Source organism: Lotus japonicus, chromosome 2 (genome assembly GCF_012489685.1).
Source record: "Lotus japonicus ecotype B-129 chromosome 2, LjGifu_v1.2".
NCBI lineage: Eukaryota > Viridiplantae > Streptophyta > Magnoliopsida > Fabales > Fabaceae > Lotus > Lotus japonicus.
The window spans coordinates 76,014,815-76,033,189 of record NC_080042.1 but is presented as its reverse complement, the minus strand read 5'-3'; the positions used below and the strand labels follow the sequence as shown (position 1 = coordinate 76,033,189).

Here is an 18,375-nt window from a genome sequence, read left to right as displayed (position 1 = left end):
ACTTCGGTCAATTTTGTCGTTTAGCGGCGGTTATAATCCACCGGCGCTAAACCTCCGAGTTTTTGTAGTGATTGCTTATTTTAGGAAAGTAACATAACATGACAATTTTTATCGCTTAAATTTTAACAACGCCATTTATTTAAGCAACAAATGTTTATTCTTTTATTTTTTAAACACAAGATTACTACAACAAGCCCACAAGCTATTATACAAAATCACCAAAAGCTACTCTTCAAAACTGATCATACAAATGCAGTCTATATATATCTGGATATATCTATATCATTGGATGACTCCTTCAAAATTTGTGAAACTCAGTCTATAAATAGGCACCCGTGACACCCTTTAATCAGTTCAAAATCTCTTCGACAGTGGAGGTGCTGGTTTTTCTTTTTCGCCATAGCAAATAGTAGCAGTTTACTTTGTCATCCTCTAGCAAATTGGGGTGTGCTATGGCGAAGATAGGTTTTCTGGTTTCCCTTTTAGCTCTTCTTTGGCATGTTGGGCCTTCTTTACTCAAGTTATCTCGCTGGTTGTGATTGGTACTTGATCAAGTGCAGGTCTGGAATTTAAGTATGTACGGTGTTAAGGGAACAATTGTAATCTTGTTTGTTTTGCTTTCGCATTAGATGGTGTTAAGCAACTAAAGATTTTTTTCCTGAATTTTATCTTCTTTGTATTATACTATTATGGTTTGGAACACCTTTTGTGCTTCATTATAATTATAATATATGTTACCTATTAAAAAATACTTTTTAACCTTAATCCTTATATCTCTCAGACGAGATAGTAAAAAACTTTTCACTATTATCAATAATCTTATATACGAAGCTAGCAAACTCTTCTCACTTTAATGGATATGCATTGTCAGTATAAAATTATAATTTTATAGTTTTACACCGAAAACTAATCACAGTATGTAATATAGGAAGAATAATTACTTTCGTTTTAAATTTTAATTAAAGTAAAAACATATTTTCTAACTTAGCAGTTTTCAATTGAATGACTTAGTAAAAAAAAATTATATGGTATCCAATAAATCTTTTGGTGGTCTTCGATATTGACTCATTGGTGCATAGTCTCATGCTTTGGGTTCCCCTGCCTTCCCACAAGGAGATGATTGTGAGGGTGGTAGAGGAGAAAGGAGGTGCCGATAGTGACGGTGGTGGAGGAGCAGGAGGGAGAGTTTGGAGAGTAAATGATAGGGAGGCTTATGTTAAAGATAAGATGGAGAAATCATAGTTTTCTAAAAAAAAAGATGGAGAAATCAATGACACATATCTAAGGATCATGGGAATAGACTCGTACTATGAAAAATTAGACTCAACTCCCATTGACGCTAGGTTGGTCAGTATTTTTGCGTAAATCTCCAACCGAGTTAAACATTGGAGTGCAAACGCTATTTTAGCTGGTAATTTTAACTCTGCTTGAACTAAAGCTAATTTGAACAAAGTTGACTCGATTTGGCGTTGGTGCAATCAAGGCTACATTTAAACTAGTTTTCTCTTCTTTTTTTTTATGATTTGCACCGGCTAAGCCAAGGCTAACGAGCCAAATTTAGTGGACTCTAAATTAGCCTATTGTTTTAGTGGATAATTGGTTAATCGAGTTAGTTAATTGTGTTGATTATCAACTCTTTCTTTCTCCTTTATATTGTGTAATAAAAGACACAATTCAAACCATATGCTTCACTTGCTTATTGCATTTTACCGCTCAAATTTATTTAATTTTCAAGTTTAATTGACTTTACGTTTTAATTTCATTAAAAAACTCACTTTTTTAGTAATTACACATATTTCAAAGTGCTTTTAACTAATATTATTCAAACAAAAGATTAATTTATTAAAAATACCATTAAAATAAAAGTAAATTATATTACAACAAACTCACATTGACTCAAACTCAGTTTAGCAAATTCACATTAGCTCAATATCAGCTTTATAAATTAAGTCCAAACATGGCGCATTTGTTGATAAATTAAGTACACTACAAAAGTGGTTTTAGACGTACACTTAATTTTTCCTTTCCGTGAAAAAATGGCGCATTTGTTGACATTATGTTTTCATGCTATTTTTGTTGAGTCATGCAGAGCCCAAAAGGGAGATTCTTATTTATGAGTTATGTTACAAATTGTACATAAGGGGATTTCAAAGCACATTCTGATTAATCAAAATCTTAAATGCAGGAGAGCTTTATAAATCATCTGCTTAGACCACACTTCAATTGTGTTTCATATATATGAAACTTACATTATCTTCCTCTAAGCTTCATATCACAGGCTTTTAAACTAGCGCATGTAGAACCTTTGGTTATTACTGTACCTTGTCGGTAGATAAGTTCTGCTATACCTATGCCAAAAAGAAGAAGAAAAGTAAAAAGAAACTTCATCTGCTGTTCAGAAAGCTTGTGTCTATGACTCGATGCTTTGAGCTAATTATGCAAGAGCACAACTTTCATGAGACTTAAAAATGTTGCCAAATTTTGAACGTGCATGTTTGAAAATTCTTCTATAATTGATTCAAGAGCATAACTAATTAACTAACTATGTGCATGTTTGAAAATCCTTCTATAATTGATTCTAAAGTCATAATCAATTCTGGAGAGAAACTTCTGTAAGCAGCTTCTGAATTTCTGAATCGGTTACGATAAAAGAGAAACGAATCAAAACATACTACTCTTTAGTATGAAAAGTTGAGTGTTAAATTGTGGATGAGGTAACAATCCATACACTGAAAAAGAGTTGCTAATGTCTAACTTATATTGCAGATACTTAATTTGGCTCATGATACATTCCCCACACCCTTCCCCAATTCTGTTAACCTTAGAAACTCATACATAGTTTTTTTCTGGTTATCTCAAGAGTCCTACCTTACATTATACACTCAAGATAAAGGAAATTGTTCTTACCTTGCTCCTCCTCAAACATGACTAGCAGCACTATCTGCAGCTACAGCTGAATACTCTTCTCTTTCAACCATTCCTACATGTTTTGTCTTCCTTGCCTGTTTGGTGACTCTCTTTGCTGAGAGGATCTTCTCATGATCATTCTCTACATGCTTTGTGAAATCCAAGCCATGGTGATGACTCCCCTCACTGTTTACACACACAAGTTGAAGGTGACTTGGACCAGAAGATGCATCAGATGCCATTGAATCATCACTCTCTTCATAATCAACATCTCCATCATTCTCATCATTGTTCTCACCTTTATCATCATTATCATCATGAACATTCTTGTATTTGTTGCCATAGTCTTCCATATCTACACTTTGCTCCTCCTCATCATCATCATAGGTTCCATTGTGAATAGGAGATCCAATATAAGTGGTCCATCCAGACTCAGATCCACTGAATTCCCCTGCTGATGCTAATTCATAAGAAGGGTCCATAGGGAAGCTTTTGTGAGTGGATAAGAATAAGGAGGAATAAGCTACAAGAAAATACAACTCCCTCAAATTTGGAACTTGGGTTTGTCTTCTATTTCATTTGGAATTCTTTTTCTCTAGTGTTTTATAACCTCTTATCTTACCAAGTGCCAACACTCACACTCAGTTTCACAGGTAGGACAAAAGGCCTATCTCAACAGTACAGGTTCATCTCTCATTATTGAATTGGCCAGTGTACGTTTAATTACCTGGCAACTCTATCACCATTTCTCCATTCACTAGAAGACAAGGCATTTTTGTACGAATGCATTAAAAGTAGAACAAGAAAGATTGCACCCAATCTAATTCAGAGAAAATTTAGTGTATCTTGCTTTGTTCATTTAATATGAGGCTGAATGTGGTCAACCATTTCTTATCTGTACAATCCCCATCAAACGAATAGAAGACAGCTTTCATTAGTATAATGATATATGAACATACTATACATCGATGTTTGGATACACGGTAGATGTTAACATTGGAAGGAGAAATATTCTGAAATAAGCTACTCCTAGCTAGGAGCTTTTGCGGTAGCAGAATTGATTCTGGATCAGAATGACCGACTCAAGCTAGGAGTCTGGGACTTATGCCTAGTAGATTTGGGTGGATCAGAAGGTATTGAGCTTATTCTTTAAAAGCGAGCGACCTACTTGATAACGGTAGGAGAAGACCGTTGATAGCTTTATTTTGTATTAGTAGTCTTTGTAGGTTCAACGCATTTCCTCCACGCGTGACACCTATAGCCACAAAGTAGGGAGCGGTTATGCACTAGGTTAGATCAATTACTGATATCTATAGGGTGATTTGTAATTGGTCTGAGCTATGTTCACTTGAATACGAAAGACTAAGTTTTGAATTATTCTCTGGTTCTGAGCTTAGTCTTTTAGGATTCACTTTGTGAACATAACCTCAATCCAAACATGCTTATACATTCCTTGTACTTTTCAACTTGAAAAAAACTCCACCATGCAATGTAATGGAGAAGAGTTATTATAGGTGGACTAATCACAAAACACACAGAGAGACTGACAGAAACTTTAAATAGAAGTGTCCAAGTATAATACTATGTGAGGAATGTTAGCTTCATAATGCTATCTGAACATATCATAACTTCTTTCCTTTTGTTAAGGTTGAAAACAGATGAGCCTTGCCTACTTAATTTGTGGATTTTAACACATTTTGTCACTTTCCAAACCTTTAAATTTCAGTCATGTCATCAGCAAGGGGAAGCTTTTTTCCCTGACAAGATAGCAGAAAAAGCCAACTGGGTTTTGGCCCTTACCTCTGTGTGGCTTTGATGAGAAGGGCATTTATGCTGCTGTTTCTATGTCTTCATTTTCTCTTTTTTTTCTTCTTTTTTTTTTTGACTGTCTTCCACAAATGGGACTGTGTTCTTCTTTTTCCTTTGTAGTTTTCCCTTTACAAGAGGCAGTCTGTAATTGTAAGTTACCATAACCACTAATTTTTCTTGCAGAAAGTCAGGAACAGAATTTTGATGGGGCAGAACAGAACAACTGATGACATAATAATGTATTGCGCTTTAAATATAATAAAAATATGTTAGATAGTTTAGTTTAATTAGGTGCTGGATTAGTAACATATTACAATTTGTTTGAATGAATTTTTACAGCCTGTTTGTATACCAAGGGAAATGGAGAAATTATCCCTCGCAAAGCAAGTTCTATAGAAAAAAGGAGCTATTATTTACTGTTCTGTTTTCATGTCTTCAATAATTAAGACAGTAGGAAAGAAGGATCAAAAGTTGCTTTCACGTACTACATGCTTAATTCGGATAGAGAATTAGCCCCACGGGAAATGTAGATATTCCTACATTAAATATAAAAGTCTATAGTAGTAAAGAAACAAAGAAGCTCTTAATTATTAACAGTTTAGAATGTGATTGGTTTACCCCTGAGCATATTTTTCACTACGAGTTTTTTAGTTACGTTTAAAGCGACCATGAGTCAAACAAAGTCTTCGTGCATGTTTGGCTTTGCTTAAGACATCGCTAGAAGTGTGTATGACTATTTAAAAATAACTATTTATTGCTTTCAATATTTCATTTTATGCGATTATGAGTAGATTGTGCTTGATAATTGAACGTGACACACCGTTTATTAAACGGAACTCAAAATCTCATTTCACGCTCTCTACTTAGGAAATTGTGATTTTATGTTCAAACGTGCGCAAACAGAATTGAAACGAAAAAGGGTTGAGTTATATTTTCCAAACATGTTGTTAATTGATAAAATCTACTACTACATATAGTATTATTGTTATTTAGTTAAAGAAAGGTGATTTTTATATTTGAATAAATTAGGAAGTTGAATTATTGTTGCTTCCAACTTTGAAAGCATGAAAAGGACCATTCGCCAACTGAATCCATTGGGGAAGGCCATATTTTTCTTTTTTAACTCTAACATGTTTCCAGAATGCCTTCAAAGTCCATATATCAGTTTCATTTTCGTGTATCAGTGATTAATTTTCAGTGTCTTCTTTCTTGTCGCTTCTGAGTATAACAAACTAGACTAGCACATGGATGGATAGTGAGTTCACTCTCACTCAGCATATGTCATTACCACGACGGAAGACAGATTAGCAGCACAGATGTTGGGCCAGGTAAAGCTGTTAAAATGAATCACCACATACTTCAAATCTTTTCTTTCATAACTCTAGTATGCATAAACGACAAATGATAAATTTTTGGTAACTTCAAAGTAGAAAGAAATTCATTATTAAATCATATTAATTGATCTCAGAGGAATAAATGCTAGTATGAGAAGTTTGTTGAAATAGCTTTTAAGTTTCATGATTGAATCACAATTAGTCCTAAGTGTGGGGTTTTACACGTAAGGCAGACCCCAACTGAGCAACAGGAACCTAATTTCATTTTATTATCCAAGTCATTATATCAATTATTGGTATGAACAATTTTGTTCGTTTCTTGAATTCTTCTTCAATCAATGCACTTAATTTATTATGTCTTATTGAGTCCTTGTGACTTATCCATCATTTTTTTTAAAGATTCACAAGAAGCAAATTCTTGGGTTTTGTTGAATTACCCTAGAGTTGTCGATTCTTTTTCGTCGGTCTCAACCTCAATGTGAGAAGACTAGCATTTCATTTTCGTAGGCTCCAGTATGATACAACTATATTGATAGAGTTAGACTCAATTTGCAAGTATTTTATTGAGTTGTTCTTTGAAACCCTATGATGGACGTTGTCATTATGTGATGTGATTCTTAGTTATTAGATCTTGGGGGTATGATCTGACATATGTCACTTATTTTAGATATGTTGGAAATATATGGTAAACCCCTATTTTTCAGTATATTTTGTTAATACAAATTATGTACCTTAAGTGTAAACTTATCCTTAGACTTATTAAGCTAGTTGAAAGTTTGATTGTTACTAGTCTGTTTGTGAGTCATAAACTAGAGCGAGCGAATCTTGACATTTCCTTAGGAAAAAAATCTTTCATCTCTTTAAAAATTCTTTTAAATACAAGGTAACTAAAATAAAATTGTTCCAAAAACTCTCTTATTCCTTTCTCGTGAACCAAACAAAAAAGGTGTCATTCACCTTCTCTCTCTTAACCAAATAGCAAATATGACAAGAATTAAAGTTTCTCTTGTGTCCATTAAACCAAACACACCCTAAACTCTAAAGATACACTTATGAAATAATATCTTCAAACTGATTTTTGTCTTTACAAATATATTGAAGTTTCAACCAAATAAATCCCTATTATTTGTGAGAGAGAAACATAAATAAAAAAGCTTTCAAGTCAAAGAGTCAAACTTTCCCTTCCTCCACATTCACAATTCACAATAGAATAGAAATATAGAATAGCTAGCATACATAATTATAATTGGTGACTTTTACTCATATTTCATTTTCTGAATCTGAAGCAAGCAATGAGTGGTGCTGTTGGTTCCTGGGTTGCTCACCATCTGGCCTCCATTGACTGGCACCATGAATCCTACCCAGAGTTTCGTGATTTCTCCGTTCTACCCTTCCTCGCTCTTTTCTTCCCTTCCCTCCGCATCTTTCTCGACACCTTCGTCTTCGAGGTACTCTTCTCTGTTCTCTCTGCTTGCTACCACCCCTTTCACTCTAAGCTTATCATCCATCATTTTTTTATTCAAAGGGTCTTTTTTTTGTTGTTATAGCAGTATTAAATTAAATTAAATATGATACTTATAGTTATAGACTCCTTATTAAATATTTTTTATTTCTTTTTATAGACAGCCATTTTTTTTCCTTTTTTGGAAAAAAATTATTTTACCTTTAAATATCAGGGGAATTGATTGATGCAATTTATTCCAAGTGGGTAAAGGAAATTAACAAGAGATACTTGGTTGATTCTTCATATGGTATTAGAGCTCATGATCAAGTGTGTGTTTGGATTAGTGTTAGCAGAACTAATTGACATATTTGATTCTACTAAAATTGCATATGGTAAACGCGAGTTAAAATGATGTGATTTATGTTTGGATTAGTTTACGGGAAAAAAGTGGTTTTTATAGGGTGGTGTTATGAAATTCAGTTGTAAAATCTCAGAATTGATTATGTTTAACCCAAGCGACTATTTGTTGTGGCAATTTTACTAGTTAGAATTGATTTTGCTTTCCAAACATGTACCAAGTGTGTCTTAACCTGATAAATTAACATTTAGGATAGTTAGTTTTTGTCTTTTTGACACCTAACTAATGATAAAAAAACTAACGTTATAAATTTCTAGGTGTTGAAGGAGAAGTTAATGATGGAGTTTCTGGAAAATTGAGGTGTAGAGGCTGATTTTAACTTAGGCATGGAACTATTGTTTAGGTGTCTGATAGTCATTGTAAGATTATTTCAGCTTTTCTTTTTCCATAAGTTCTTGATGAGAAGTTTAGGCAAACTGGCTCCAAGAAAGATACATTTGCAAAAGGAACATAGGAAATGTGATGTCGGTATTTTACTACTGCCTATCTCTAAATGAGTCTATAAGGGGTGGACTCACCTTATAAGCTGCTGAGGAGCTGTAGTATGCACAAATAATAATGGTTTTTCAGTGTAATTGTGGTGTGCAGTCACTACATGTTTTATAAATTATTGTTGTTTCCTTTACCCCTGTACCAGGAGAGGGGAAAACTTTTTTTTTTATCTTATTTCATTTTTTTAAAATCTTTTACGTCTTTTATGCCAAGCGTACACTTGATACTTTCTTTCTATACACCTATCGATTTCTTTCGGATATTTTGATTATACACAGTCAATCTGAAGTGAATGGCATTTACAGAAAGTCGCAAGACGATTGATTTTTGGAAGGGGACATGAGACGCTGGATTTTCAAACCAAGGAGAGAAGAAAAAAGATTAGAAAATTTAAGGAATCAGCATGGAAATTCGTTTATTTTCTATCCGCTGAAATTTTTGCTTTGTCTGTAATATATGATGAGCCTTGGTTGACTGACACAAAATATTTTTGGGCGGGGCCAGGGAATCAAATATGGCCAGAGCAAAAGATTAAGTAAGATTTCTTATTTACATGCCTTATCGTTATAGTTTTAAAGCTGTTTTCTTGTTATCATTTGTCCTTCCTGTTACTTTGATGTTCAACTTAAGTTGGTCGATTGAGCAGTAACCTTTTAGTATTTCAGATTGAGATTGAAGGGGCTCTATATGTATTGTGCTGGATTTTATTCATACTCCATACTTGCTTTAATATTTTGGGAAACAAAGCGCTCTGACTTTGGGGTTTCCATGAGCCATCATGTTGTTTCTCTTGGTCTCATTGTGTTATCATACACTTTAAGGTATGGTTTCATTATCTTTTGTTATCTTGTCATCCTGGCATTTTGTGAAGTCTTGTGATTTCTATGCTACACTGTTCTCTATTGCTTAATTCGTTTGATTTCAAACTCCTTATCAAAAAAGTAAATGTGTCAAAATTTTCATAATGGTGTGTGTTTGTTGTCAATGTGTGTGAGAGAGTGAGAGTACACAGATTTTCAGAAAAAATAAGTGTCTACTGACAGTATCTTCACTAATTGTATTTGATTTTAATTTACTTCACTACTTCATTTTGAAAGTATCACACAATGTAGTGTTTTTGTTTCTTTGTTTAATACACTCAGGTTTGTTCGAGTTGGATCAGTTGTTTTAGCTCTTCATGATGCTTCTGATGTGTTTCTGGAGACAGGGAAAATGTCCAAATATAGTGGTGCTGAGACAGTGGCTAGCTTTGCATTTGTTCTTTTTGTTTTGTCTTGGACCATACTGCGCATCATTTATTTCCCATTCTGGGTTCTTCGAAGCACAAGGTTTGTATTTATTTAGTTATCAAATTACATTTTCGTTTACTTCTGTCAGCTGTTACAATTCCTCACTTCTTTATTCAGTAGCCACTAATCTAGGTGAACTTTATGATGTTCATACACATTTTATGAGAGTAAAAAGTACCTAAACGTACTTTAAAAGGACAATGATTCGCTTGTCTGTTGCTCTTCAGATTTAAAACAAGTCATCCTTGGGGAGATTTACACTTTTTTCTCCTACATTGTTTACGGAAAGGAAGCTGTACTGGTTTAATTTTTATGCAACGCTACAAAATCAGTTTTTTATCTTGCCTTTCTTGTTTAGTTTTTTTTCCCTTCATAATTGTAATTTTATATGTACTCCGGTGCTATTTACCAACTAAGTGTTCGCAAAACATATTTAGTGATTGAGATCATGTGTCATCTTACCAAAAATCACAAGCCATTGCCTTGATTAATTTCTCTAGACTCCAAAGGCTTTATCAATTTTTGGTACCCTGTTCCCGGCCTTATCACATTTGAACAGTTTTTTGTTGTGCAACATCTGGGACTGGTGAAATTTTCACTGGCCTGGCCATAGAGTTTTTCATTTGGACTATTTCAGAATCTGGCAAAATCTGATGGGGTAATGGCTACACAAAGAAAAATTGTAGACAAAACTCCCCTACCTTCTGAATCATTAGGTTTACCTTTGGATCTGCTCTTTGCCACATCAAGCTTTTCTGCAGACATATATATGCTCATTATAATGCCTATGCAAACTGGTTGTGTTTCTCAGTCACACAAGCTGTTGTTGAATGGAAATGGTGTCAGGAATTATTTGTAGAGTTAGTTGACCTGTTCAAGTGGTTCTCATTTCTCATGCTCTTTTTTTGTTATGTAATGCAGGTTTTCTCTTGAGTAAAATTCTTAAGGTTCTGTAGATTGTCAATAATCCTTCTAATTCTGCAAAAGTGTGTTATCATATATTTCATCCTTTGCTGATTCGTAGCATGAAGCAGGGACATTTCTCCTTCTTAAGGTGTCAAGTGCGACACTCAGATGACACATGTCAGACACTCCTCATGAGATGTTCTATTAAAATCAACTTTTTTTGGCTTGGTGTGCCGACATGGCTTAACACTTAGTTGGCACTCAAACAAGGCATGCCACTTGAATGACAATTCTTATTGAAAAAATTCATATTTTTGAATTACTTTCAGAAAAGTCAGCTTAAATTATCAAGAAGGTTAAAATCTGAAATTGTTTACAGTGTGTCTGTGTCCATCACAATTCATTTGGTGATGTCACTTCTTTTTATGATCACCCTTGTACCCCACATATTGTATATATGTAGGGGGCATATGAAGTGAGAACATGAGAAATGTCTTGACTGCAAAATCATGCATGGTTAACTACTCTCTCTCACGCCGATAGAGACAACAATCTGCCTCCTATTGTTAAAGTTTATCAAAGGACACTGCAGAGATTTCACGGATTCGATTTGAATTGCAATGCTACATTGTTCACATATCGTTATCATTCTCTTCCTGTGTTCACTTATTTTATTTTCTTCTCGTTTTGGCAGCTATGAAATTGTTCTCTGCCTTGATACGGAAGAACACCAGGCGGATGGTCCAATTTATTATTACGTGTTCAATACTCTTCTATTCTTCTTGCTTGTTATTAATATTTATTGGTGGGTGCTGATGCTTCGAATGCTTGTCAATCAAATCCAAGCAAGAGGAAAAGTTAGTGAAGATATTCGGTCTGGTAAGCATACATGACTCTCAAGTATGAACTTTTGATTGGACTGCAATATTTGATCCCTCTTAGAATGTGCATGGATTTAAACAAACAATTTAGAGTAGATATATGGTTATAGAAGTTCTGTTTGAGTAAGTGTCAAGTCTCACTCATTCTGGAATCTAGATGGATAGTGAGAGGTTATGTTGATGAAATAAAAGGGAGAGAATCTGTGAACGAAGTGGAATCCTTTCTATAGCTGATCGACTCCAAAGAATGCAGGGGAGTTGGATAGATTGAGTTGGTGATAGACAAATTAACATTGTTGCGTTAATCATAACATCAGAAGTTAGTTTCAAAAAAAAATCATAACATCAGAAGACATCTCATTCATACTGTATAGCCATATTTTTTGTGATCTAGTAGAAATTTCAACTGGTTATCTGATTGTAAACGCGTTTTCCCGTTTTCTTTATGCAGATTCGGAAGATGAACATGAACATGAAGAATAAGCAGGAAAACAAGATTGAATATAGTCACATTTTGTTTAAAATGGTATCATATTTTACACGCACCCTGTACTTCTCGGTTCTTGTCACATTTTATGCCACGCCATGATGACAATGTAAAATTCACCAATAGCATAGTGTAAACACACGAAGTAGCTCATCAAATTATTTCTGCTATTGTTTTACAGATAAAGCTCCAAATGAAACTCTTAGTTTGGGACGGAATAAAAAAAATGGGTAAAAAGAGTGAAATTTTTGCGTATTAAACAAATCAATAATGTTTAATTGGAAGTAGTATAGAATTTTAAAGAATGGGCAAATACAACATTTGAGTAGTATTTTATTAAGTAAGAAATGTGATGAGTGAATGATTGAAATTTGAAAGAGAAGAGGGATATAAATAGAAAATGAAAGTGGAAATGAAGGGGAGAGTGAACGAATCATAGCTCTTTGCTCAATTTTGCCTTTGTTATTAAAACCATGATCCAAATCAGGATGGACTGGAGTTGAGTTTGGTCTACTTCTTGGTTTTTGTCTGGGCACAACAATGTTGAACTAATATTGATGGCGATTTTTTTTCATTGAAATGCATGACTAAATATAAAAGAAAAATTGCTAAAATATTCTCACCACCACTCAGGGTTGTTCCAACACTAAATGAGGCCTAAAACAAACTTTTTTCTTGAACGTCTAAAATAAATTTTAAAGTGAGACTTTTTACTTGAATTATTTTTTTTTTACGTAAACGTGGGATATGGAGTATTTTTTTTTTCTTTTCATGAAGACTATTGGGTTTGGTTTTTTGAACTGAGGCTTCGGTTTTTATTTGAGTCCTTCTTTACAAAAAAGACTATTGGACAATGGACTTATTACATAAATGAGAGGTTTTTTTTACTTAGTAATTTTTGGGGGGGAGGGGGGGCTAAAGCCCTTGCTTGGGTCACGTGGTTTCGCCTTTAATTCCATAAGCTCTTTTGTCATATAGAGATAATAGAATTGAAGCACTCTTCACACCAATCGAGCATGGGCGAGCATGGGCTGTTGGATTCTCTCTAGGAAACAGTTGGGGTTTAGGGTTCATTTTGTTTGTGTTAACTAGCAACCCGTGAACCTAGAAAAATCAACTAGTGTGCATGCTCTAAGCATCGGGTTTTTGGTTTCGAGTCAGGCCAAGTGAATTTGCCCACCCTCACAATCTCAAAAACCTTAGCAGGCCTCCTTCACTTTCTCCAAAGCGTCACGCAAACTCCTAAAGTTGTAGCCTCCCTCCCTCCCTCCTCCAATGGGGTGAGGTGGGAAGGTTTTTCTTTCTCAATATGGGTTTTATATTCTTTCACAGGGTTTTCTTCTCATTTAGTATGTGTTATGTGAGTGTTTTCTATCCTTCAGGTAATCTTTTGTTATCTTTTTAGTTATGTGTTACACGTCTACCGCTACTCACTTCCTCTATCACTACCTGCTACCACCACCATATCTAAGGTCTCTACTTCCACAACCACTACCTATCTCTCCATTGTGTTCTAAGACCATATACAATGGTTAAACAAAAAATGTTTTGTTTACCCCTTTCCTACCCCACTTTTTCTCTTCCCAACACTCCGCATCATCTTCTCTCTCCAATTCAACACTCTCTCAACAATTACCCACTCCAATGGTTTTACTTAACTCTCAACACCCTACCCCACCACTCACCCTACCCCACCACTTTTTTATTTCACATTTTTATTTAATTTATATTTTTTGTTTTTATGATTACATAAAATTACAATGTTGAATTAAATTAAATTAAAACAATAAACACTTAACAATTTAATTTTTTTTAAAATATAGACTATAATTTTTTTTTCTTAACTTAAAATGCAAGACAACAAACTAAGCATACAAGAATTTATTTTATTTTCTTAAAATAAAATGCAAGACAACAAACTAAGCACACAATAACTTAAAATGCAAGACAACAAACTAAGCACACAACACACAAATAACGTAATTAGTACGATACAAATCATCTTCAATCCTGAGACATTCCAAACTTTGCCCAGATGTGCTTCACTAGATCTGCTTGCAGTTCGTGATGAACATTTGAATCACGCAACTCGGATCTAGCACGCACATGATTTGCAAAAGCGGGTAACACCTCGGTCTAGTATGGTTGCTGTGTACTAGATCCACCTTCCCTAGATTGCTCAAAATCGGTCCAACGTTGAGCATATGAATCTCGTTCATCCTCAACAATCATATTATGTAATATGATGCATGACCTCATAATGATACTCAAATCATCTATGTCCCACAAGCGAGCTGGTTCACGGATGATTTTAAAACGAGCTTGAAGAACTCCAAATGCACGTTCGATGTCCTTCCGACATCCATCCTGAACTTTTGCAAATAACTTATCGGGTTCACTTTGAGGAAGTCTAATCGTTTTGACGAAAGTTGGATAAGAAGAATAGATACCATCGGCTAGATAGTATGTGATGACCCGGATTTAGTTGTGTTTTTAGGGTCATTTCTTTGTAGGTTTTGAGTCTTTTCCTTGTGTCTCATGTAGTGTTTCATGCATTCTCATGCATTTTTGCCTTTCTTTGTGTTTTTACTTTGTTTTGGTAATTTCATAGTCTTATAGGAACTTTTCTTGCATTTTAAGTAAGTTTAGGACTTGCATAATTTTCCTATTTTATTTGAGGGGTCTTTTGTGCTAATAATCTCTTGGAGTTCCTAGATATTTTTCCTTGCTTTGTTCCTAAGTAATCAGGTCTGAAACTGCTGAAGAAAGAAGGTCAAAAGGCTTGGAAAATTGAAGGGAGGCTTAAAGGGGAGTTAAGAAGAAGGTCATGAGGCTTTCTAGCATGTCGAGAGCGCTCAGGCGCTCGTGTTGAGCGCCTGAGCGCCAATTGGATCATTGTGTACATCATGCTAGAGAGTAATTGGCGCCTGAGCGCTCCTGTTGAGCGCCTAGGCGCCAATTACCTTCCAGAGGCTCAGTTTCAGTATGGAATTGGCGCTCAGGCGCTCTGAATTGGTGCCTGAGCGCTAGGAACAGCCCAGACTCGTGGTTTTTGCCTATAAATAGGATTCTAGTCATTTTCTCTTGTATCTTTTCATACTTTGTAAAATTCAGAGGTAGAGGATCATCTAGGAGAGTGAGAGAAGGCTTCCAAGCTTGTAATTCAGGTTCTTAGCCAAGCATGGCTCTTGCCAAGCATGGCTAATCTCTCTTCTTATGCTTTGGTTTTCATGTAAGACTTTTCATGTTTAAGTTATAATCTTAAGTTTTTTCCCACATGTTGTTCTTCTTCCCTTGAATCCCATTTTCTGAATTTCAATCTAAGCTTGTATGCATGCTTGCTTTATACTATTCTATAATCAGAACGGAAGTTTTTTATAGATTAGAGAACCGATTTGGGATTACCCCTTCTATACTTGCTACTAGGAATAGAGGAAGGGTTGGGGTTTGATGGCCTGAAATTGCATGATCTAAAACCTCATATAAATGACTAAGTACACAAGGAATTGGGCTTAGCTTTTAGTATGAGAGAATTGCTTATGTGAGGAATCAATAAGTGAGTAACTAGGCTGTATCATCAAGGAGAGATCCATGAGAACATGTGCTTAGAATGATGTACTTGAATTGACTAGTTGAACAAGAACCCAAAGCATGTTATTTTCTGAATTGTCTTTTTATTTTTCCTTTTCCTTATTACTACTTCAACATATCTCTTATTCAATATAACATACCTTCAAACTCAAAGCTTGAACCGAATCTATTCACTCACAATCCCTATGGTTCGATATTTAAAACCGGGTGGATTCGTACACTTGCAGATTTACCAACAGTATGTCATATTATAGGGACGTTGATTCACAGAGAAATTCACAGCTGGAGCCTTTCCCTGTTCCACGTCATCAAACACTGGTGACCGATCTAGAACGTTTATGTCGTTCAACGTTCCAGGACATCCAAAAAAGGCATGCCAGATCCATAGATCATGAGATGCAACTGCTTCAAGAATAACTGTTGTGGTTCACTTATCCCCTCTAGTAAATTGACCTTCCCATGCTTTAGGACAATTTTTCCACTCCCAGTGCATGCATCAATACTCCCGATCATGCCTGGGAACTCCCGCATGTCACTAGCATGTAGTATTCTTTGCAGGTCTTCTTGGGTTGGTGCTCTCAGGTACTGTTGCTCATACAATCGTATGATTCCTTTACAGAATCTACGTAAACACTCCAATGTTGTAGTACCTCCAATTTTGATGTACTCATCGACCGCATCTGCTGCCACACCATATGCTAACATTCGCATTGCTGTGGTACATTTTGCTAAGGGTGATATACCTTGTTTATTGGCTGCATCAACGCGTTGGGTGAAGTAGTTATCACTACTTGAAAGGTCATCAACGATTCGAAGGAAAATATGTTTTTGCATCCGGTACCGACGACGAAACATTGCATCGTCATATGTAGGCTCATTGGCAAAGTAGTCGCCAATTAGCCTCTGGTTTGCCGCTGTATGATCTCTACCGAGATATTTTCTACTACGAGGTGCAGTATCTTCTCGAATTTTTCTTCGACGCTCTCTAAATCGGTTGAGTACATAAACTTCTTCAATTTGACTATTTTGAATGTATGCTGCAAGATCAAAAGGACAATCAGATGGATCCATTTTTTGTGAAATTTGAAGTAGATTGGAAGAGATTTGGGATATTGGTACATCAATGGATCTATGAGTCCATATATATAAGTACATTGAATGGTGGTTGAGTGCCGAATTTGAAATAAGTTATCAACCAGAGTTAATTATCGAAAAAGGACAAGATTCGAATTGAGTGGTACATATTCAAACACAGTTACCCGAGAATTATTAAAGTCAAACACTACTGACTTGACACCACGGGAAAATTATTAAAGCAAACACTACAGACTTGACACCACTGGTGGATTTGAAATAAGTTATCAACCAGAGTTAATTATCGGAAAAGGACAAGATTCGAATTGAGTGGTACATATTCAAACACAGTTACCCGAGAATAATTAAAGCCAAACACTACTGAATTGACACCACGGGCAAATTATTAAAGCAAACACTACAGACTTGACACCACTGGTGGATTTGAAATAAGTTATCAACCAGAGTTAATTATCGGAAAAGGACAAGATTCGAATTGAGTGGTACATATTCAAACACAGTTACCCGAGAATAATTAAAGCCAAACACTACTGACTTGACACCACGGGCAAATTATTAAAGCAAACACTACAGACTTGACACCACTGGTGGATTTGAAATAAGTTATCAACCAGAGTTAATTATCGGAAAAGGACAAGATTCGAATTGAGTGGTACATATTCAAACACAGTTACCCATACATTAAAGCAAACATTACATACCTGTCACCACTTGAAAATTATTAAAGCAAACACTACAGACTTCACACCACTGACAAGTTTGACCGAATACAGACAAAGACTCGCTTGAAATTAATTTCCAAATAGCTCTTTGGACAACTGCTCTAACAGCTCTTTCTTACGGTCATTGAGATGCTCTTCCGAAGTTAGCTTTAGATACATACTAATTTTCTTAGCATTAGTCTTCTCTTTCATCGCATTAGTCTTCTCTTTAATCAATTCGTTAGTCTCTGCTTGCACCGATGCTATCTTGTCCAATCGTTCAAGCTCTTTCTCCTTGAATTGGATGTAAGAATCCCATTCTTTGTCCACTTCCTCGTCGGCATCTTCTCTAATTTTCTTTTTACTCTTTTTTTTAGCTGCCTCCTTACCCATTGGACGAGGAATTGATCCTATAGAGTTTGAGCCACTTGCATCACTGTCGTGTGATCTCTTAGATCCACTACTTCTCGAGCCAGTATTTCCTCCTACCTGACTACAAAAACGTGGTTGATCACGGAGAACGCGCCATTCTTCCATCAAAGTAAATTGACCAATCTTCCCACTTGCGAATAATTCCTGCGCTCTTGCGATAACATCATCCTCCGACCAACCGCTTCGTTGCTCACGCTTAGCGCTATCATAAGCGCCAATCCATTTACCCAGTCTTGTGTTCATATAATTCCAATGGTTTCGGCAGGCAACTCAATCGCGCGGAGGATCGAATGAGCAATGCTCATTACAATACTCAGCAATATCTCTCCAAAATGTTTCTCCTTTCTGGTTTCTTCCGACAACACTGCTTGTTCCACAATTAATCCACCCACTAATTAGCACTAGATTTTGTGCAGTGTTCCATGCGGGTGAATGAGCTTTTTTGCTCTTAGGAGTGATTTCATTGATTTCATTATCAGCTGACCCGCCACCAAGATTGACTTGTGTTGAAAATTCCGGAAATTCCGGTACATCAACACTCGGAAAATTTTCAGGAACCACTGGCATATACCTACTAGACTGGGGTGTT

General features: G+C 35.6%; 2 protein-coding genes and 1 pseudogene across 2 annotated transcripts; 1 reads left to right on the top strand and 2 right to left on the bottom strand.

Moving 5' to 3' along the window:
- Positions 1-2,147: 2,147 nt before the first annotated feature.
- On the bottom strand, positions 2,148-3,462 carry LOC130739660 (protein SOB FIVE-LIKE 1). Its single transcript, XM_057592026.1, has 2 exons — positions 2,908-3,462; positions 2,148-2,348 (listed from the first exon to the last, which is right to left on the bottom strand). The coding sequence occupies exon 1, from the start codon at positions 3,387-3,389 to the stop codon at positions 2,919-2,921; it is 471 nt and encodes a 156-aa protein (XP_057448009.1). The 5' UTR covers positions 3,390-3,462; the 3' UTR covers positions 2,148-2,348; positions 2,908-2,918.
- Positions 3,463-5,915: 2,453 nt separating this feature from the next.
- LOC130739659 (ASC1-like protein) lies at positions 5,916-12,125 on the top strand. The gene is made up of 7 exons (XM_057592025.1): positions 5,916-6,044; positions 7,337-7,498; positions 8,710-8,939; positions 9,070-9,225; positions 9,547-9,732; positions 11,294-11,478; positions 11,932-12,125. Exons 1-7 carry the CDS (start codon positions 6,033-6,035, stop codon positions 11,961-11,963), a joined length of 963 nt encoding a protein of 320 aa, XP_057448008.1. The 5' UTR covers positions 5,916-6,032; the 3' UTR covers positions 11,964-12,125.
- Positions 12,126-14,166: 2,041 nt separating this feature from the next.
- Positions 14,167-16,605, bottom strand: LOC130735689 (uncharacterized; annotated as a pseudogene).
- Positions 16,606-18,375: the final 1,770 nt, after the last annotated feature.

Excerpts from the sequence above, each read along its gene's own strand:
- LOC130739660 (XM_057592026.1), bottom strand. The coding sequence starts at position 3,389 with ATGGACCCTTCTTATGAATTAGCATCAGCAGGGGAATTCAGTGGATCT.
- LOC130739659 (XM_057592025.1), top strand. Across the intron at positions 9,226-9,546 it reads GTGTTATCATACACTTTAAG|GTTTGTTCGAGTTGGATCAG; the intron begins GTATGGTTTCAT and ends TAATACACTCAG. Across the intron at positions 9,733-11,293 it reads TGGGTTCTTCGAAGCACAAG|CTATGAAATTGTTCTCTGCC; the intron begins GTTTGTATTTAT and ends TCGTTTTGGCAG.